This window comes from Gymnoscopelus braueri (genome assembly GCF_963280865.1).
Source record: "Gymnoscopelus braueri genome assembly, chromosome: 7".
Lineage (NCBI taxonomy): Eukaryota > Metazoa > Chordata > Actinopteri > Myctophiformes > Myctophidae > Gymnoscopelus > Gymnoscopelus braueri.
The window spans coordinates 12,631,811-12,637,179 of record NC_137608.1 but is presented as its reverse complement, the minus strand read 5'-3'; the positions used below and the strand labels follow the sequence as shown (position 1 = coordinate 12,637,179).

Genomic DNA, 5,369 nt, shown 5'->3' with positions numbered 1-5,369 from the left:
TTACATCGATCAATGTTTTCTCCCTCAACAGTAAACAAACCAACATGCAGTGTAAGTGCATACAGGGTATCTGCACATTCCTAAAGTGACAATTGAATGACTTTTAAGACATTTGTAATACCTCTAAAATGAAAAATAAATAAAAATAATATTAAGACCATTACTTTGTCAAAAGAAACCAACAAACTATACTATAAAAATGGTCAAACACTGGCCAAATTGTAATTTTTTGACTGTGGAACTGAGTCAAACTAAACTTAATGCCTACAATTCCAAGTGCCTGTCAGGGTGAGGGGGGTCCCCAGTTCAAATGTGACTATTTTGGGGGGTCACGGCCTGAAAAGTTTGGGAACCCTTCACGGTCCCCAAAATTGATATGTATTTAGTAGCGGACTTCCATTTGTAAAATATTCTGTGCCAGATTTTGTGTTGCTAAAAATTTTAAGATTATTCCAGATTTTTCTAATTTTTTTCACAAGAAGAAGAACAGAAGCAGCAATATTACAAGCTGACGTGACGCATTGTGAACTTTTCAAATCGCCAAAGTATAAAATAGAGCCAAAGTGGTTAAAGGTATAGGGTAAGTGATATGTTTTGGTTAAAACAGAAAGGGCTAAAGCACTATATTCTGATAGTGCTCATTGCTGTAGAGCGTTTGTTCAGTAACAGGTCTCCCTGTCTCTCCAGCTCTTTAATAAAAAATAAAATAAAATAATGTTCAGGTGGGTGGCAAATCTTCAGCCAATCAGGAGAAAGTACCCATTATCAGCTTCAAATTTATAGTGTTCCAGTTCCAATTTTGTGTGCTAATTTCTTTGTGTCATCACTTCCAATTTCACTTGTTTAATCCATATCCTGAAGAGTTCTCCATCCTGATTGGATAAAATTGATATCCCGACCTGAAAATGCATTTTCTGTTTTATTAAGAGCTGGTGACACATGGAGACTCCTGTTACTGAACAAACACACTATGAGTACTATCACAAGTAAGACGTGCGAACGCTGGAAGCGAACGCAGCTCGAAAATATTGTGTATTTACGGACTTGTGTGTGTGTGTGTGTGTGTGTGTGTGTTTTGACTGTAGCTGCACTCTGGCGCACTCTGTCGGCCGCACCCAGGCAGTGCACTGCACACAGACAGACACACACACACACACACACACAAGCCGAGCAGAGTTTCATAGTAGGCTCCACTTGGGCCTCCTTCCGCGTTCGCAAGAATATAGAGCTACTTAACACTTATTTTAACCAAAGAAAATCACCCTATACCTTTAAATAGTTATGCTATGTTAACTCATTTTGCTGGGGACCCGCTGGAACCCCCTCAGAACAACTGGGGGTCCCTGGACCCCACTTTGAGAAGCCATTGATATAGATAATAAAAGGTTTTTTTTCCTCCCATATTTTGCAACACAATCATGCTCTGTGAATAGTAACATGAATGGAAACCGCTCATGATGCCACAAGGGTTTGCTGTTGACAATACAGAATTATGTATGTATGTTATCAATTAAAATGGAAATCTGTGAGTCACACAATGCCTGCCAACCAAAGGCAGAGTTGATGTTTACCCCCAAATTTGTCACCATAACTGTGAGCCCCGGGAGCCTAAAGTGTTTATGTACACACTCCATAATCCCAGGATGAATGCAGCATAATAGAAATTTCTAATGATTCCTTGTGATGGATGATCCTTTGTAATAATGTCTCCTTGTGAATTAGACTGTCAACCGCTCTGAGGATTGAAGCTATCACCTGTTTACAATGGAAGTACAAATGGCACCCATACAGGTATTTATTGGGGGGGGGGGGGGGGGGAGAGAGAGAGAGAGAGAGAGAGAGAGAGAGAGAGAGAGTGTGTGTGTGTGTGTGTGTGTGTGTGTGTGTGTGTGTGTGTGTGTGTGTGTGTGTGTGTGTGTGTGTGTGTGTGTGTGTGTGTGTGTGTGTGTGTGTGTGTGTGTGTGTGTGTGTGTGTGTGTGTGTGTGTGTGTGTGTGTGTGTTAAAGTGGAGGGCACGTATACGATAAAGTGTGCATGCGAGTGGGTGAGAGATAATAATAACAGTAATATTTATACAGTGCTTTGCCAAGTACTCAAAGTCGCTTTACAGAGGAGAAACAAAATAAAAAGCAACTATATATTTTATATAAGTTAAAAGGTTAAGAATAAATGTAGAAAAGGGGGATTGGAATTAGGTAGGGAATGTGGGTCTGAAAAGATGGGTTTTGAGTGTGGCTTTAAACGTGGCGAGGGTGGGGGGCAGCTTTGATGTGAGCTGGGAGTGAGTTCCATAGGGTGGGGGCGCCCTCCGAGAAGGCCCTGTCACCCCAGGTTTGTTTCTTTGTCTTGGGGATGGACATGGAGATAAACAAAGAGAAAGTGCTTGTGTGTGAGAGAGACAGACAGACAGACAGACAGAAAGAAAGATCAAAGCCGGTTATTAGCAGAAGTATGTTTCTGAACATTTATCTTACAGGAGCAGATAGACCAAGCACAGATATATTCTACTTATATAATATAGTTTTTTCCCCGCTTTCTGTAACACCAAAATAAAAGTGTTATTTTGGTTGTTATGTTAAGCATGTTTACAAAGACCAGTGTTGCCTCCCGATTCAGCATCACTGGGAGAATTCATCCACTGGAACATTTTGTTGTCTTTTGTATTCTCTAAATGCTTGTGTGTGTGTGTGTGTGTGTGTGTGTGTGTGTGTGTGTGTGTGTGTGTGTGTGTGTGTGTGTGTGTGTGTGTGTGTGTGACTGTGTGTGTGTGTGTGTGTGTGTGTGTGTGTGTGTGTGTGTGTGTGTGTGTGTGTGTGTGCGTGCGTGCGTGCGTGCGTGCGTGCGTGCGTGCGTGCGTGCGTGCGTGCGTGCGTGCGTGCGTGCGTGCGTGCGTGTGTTTGTGTGTGTGTGTGTGTGGTGGTGGTGATCACAATCTGGTTACATTTGCATTAAAACATATTTATTAAATAAAGAACATCCCTCTATGGAATGGGAAATGTTTTGCCTGCATCCTCAACGGCAGTACAAAAGGACGTCTTTTACCGTATACCATTGTGTGTGTGAGCTGAATTTAGGTGCTGCTTGATGGATGAAAATAGCTTTGGCTGAGTTCTTTGGCAGTGATGCTCAAACTTTTAAAATTTCAAGGACGCCCAGTTTGATATCCTCGCTGTCGGCTGGAAACCTTGTACGTCCAAAACCGTTGGACAACCGCATATCCGAATAACTCGGCGGCGGGCGCCGCACTCCCTTGAGTCCTTGCGGATGCCTATATATAACTATAAAACAAACCGAAACGCCCATATATAGGCGTGTCATTATGACTCAGATATAAACATAAACAAACCTATGCCATATATATGCCTATATATGGGCATATTGGGTTTGTTTATGGTTATGTCTGAGTCAGAATGACGTGATCATAGTCATGCCTATTTATGGCCGTATTGGGCTTGTTTATGGTTATGTCTGAGTCAGAGTGACGTCAGAGGTCCGCCAGCCGGCCGGTCCTCCCTTAAACCAATTTTAATATAGGATGGGTCCCCGACATAACAGGATTTGTTTTATTAGACATGATTAGTTCTGACAATGGTCTGTGGTTTTGGTCCAGAATTCCTTTACAGTCTGTCATAGAGATAAAACTGAAACTCTGGTAAATTCTGACCATTCTTGTGCATTCTGTAGTTGTGTTTACTCATAGGCCTACATGTAATAAGTGGTGAAGATTAACTATCTATCGTTTGGCTGGGGAACCGTGCGAGTTCCCAGACCCCATCTTAAGACTTTTTACAATTTAGGCATTTAGCAGACGCTCTTATCCAGAGTTACTTACAATAAGCAAGGTAGTCACATCAAATGCAGAGAGACAGTGTAGTGCCTCAGTAAACTGGGATCACACGTAAACCAAGAACCTATAGCAGCATCAGTCTGAACAATATACTCTAAAAATCCTGTTGGATGGAAGCACGTGAGAAAGTGGTGTGTGTGTGTGTGTGTGTGTGTGTGTGTGTGTGTGTGTGTGTGTGTGTGTGTGTGTGTGTGTGTGTGTGTGTGTGTGTGTGTGCATGCGTGCGTGCGTGTGTGATGCAAAATTTCAGGCAGCATAATCCACCGATTGAAGAAGAACATCGAATCGAGTAGATCAAGTATGAAAATAATTTTATTTTCACCTCATTCACATTCCACCTCCTCCAACTCACAACTAAATACAGACAAACCCAGAAGAAGACAAAAAAAGAAAATAATGCTATATTACGGACGGTGTATTAGCATTACACATACTGCTAAAGTAAATGTTTCCTCAGTTTGCATAAAATCGAGGCCTGATTCAACATAGCGGGATAGCGTTTTGGGAACAGTGTGTAAATCAAAACACACACTCTCTCTCGCCTCCAAACGGGGACGTTTGATGTTGGCTTTCAGGAAACAGTAGGAAGTAGAGTATGCTGACGCCGTTGCATCGAAGAAAAACATTTAATCTGTAATGATCACACACACACACACACACACACACACACGTGCGCGTGTGCATGCATGCATGCATGCACGCACAGCGCTGGCGCACACGCACACACCCACACCCACACGCACACGCACACGCACACGCACATCATTTGCGGACACACAAATCATACTATGTACTTTAACCACTTAAACCCCAGCTATCCGTATTGACAAGCTCACAACTTATCGCAGCTGTGAAGCGCTGTAAGCTTGTTGATCGGCTATATCGACACGTCCCCACAATAACAAAAACAGGTAGCTATTTTCAGTGTGAGACATGCTTCCATATAAAAGACATGCTGACTTCTATGGAATCCAAAATGTCTGAGATCAGTCGAGATGACTGAGAATATGACATGGCATTGGTTCTCAAAGTGGGGCCCGGAGACCCCCAGGGGTCCTTGAGGGAGTTCCAGGGGTTCCCCAGCAAAAGCAGTTAATATAGCATCACAATCATTTTAACCACTTAACCTTTTATACGTTGGCTATTAAAAAAATTGCAGATATATGAGCTTGTAGATCTGCTATTTTTCAAAAATCTTGAACGTTAGTGAACATTTTTAACACAAATCTTTGCTTCTGGGGGTCCCTGGCACATCATTTTTTCAGATGGGGGTCCGCAGCAAAATATTTATCAATTTGGGGGTCCTTGACATGAAAAAGTTTGAGAACCACTGGTCTATGGATCAGTTGGTCTGTGGCTGGTTGTTCTGAGGTGTGGAGGTGCTGCTGTGGTCCTGGTGGAATTATGTCCTCTGCAGTTCCTCCACCAGCACCTTCTCCTCATCTAGAAGTATGCTCTCTGCAGTTCCTCCACCAGCACCTTCTCCTCATCTAGAAGTATGCTCTCTGCAGTTCCTCCACCA

At 42.7% G+C, this 5,369-nt stretch overlaps 1 protein-coding gene across 1 annotated transcript in view; it reads right to left on the bottom strand.

Annotated features, from left to right (window-relative positions):
• Nucleotides 1-5,153: 5,153 nt before the first annotated feature.
• The window catches only part of kiaa0825 (KIAA0825 ortholog), a gene marked incomplete at its 5' end in the record, with an annotated part of 179,113 nt that continues 178,897 nt past the window's right edge, over nucleotides 5,154-5,369 (bottom strand). The window contains one exon of the mRNA XM_080433477.1: nucleotides 5,154-5,369. This exon is cut by the window's right edge and continues 47 nt beyond it. Coding sequence (XP_080289603.1) covers nucleotides 5,338-5,369 — 32 coding nt within the window. The 3' untranslated portion in view covers nucleotides 5,154-5,337.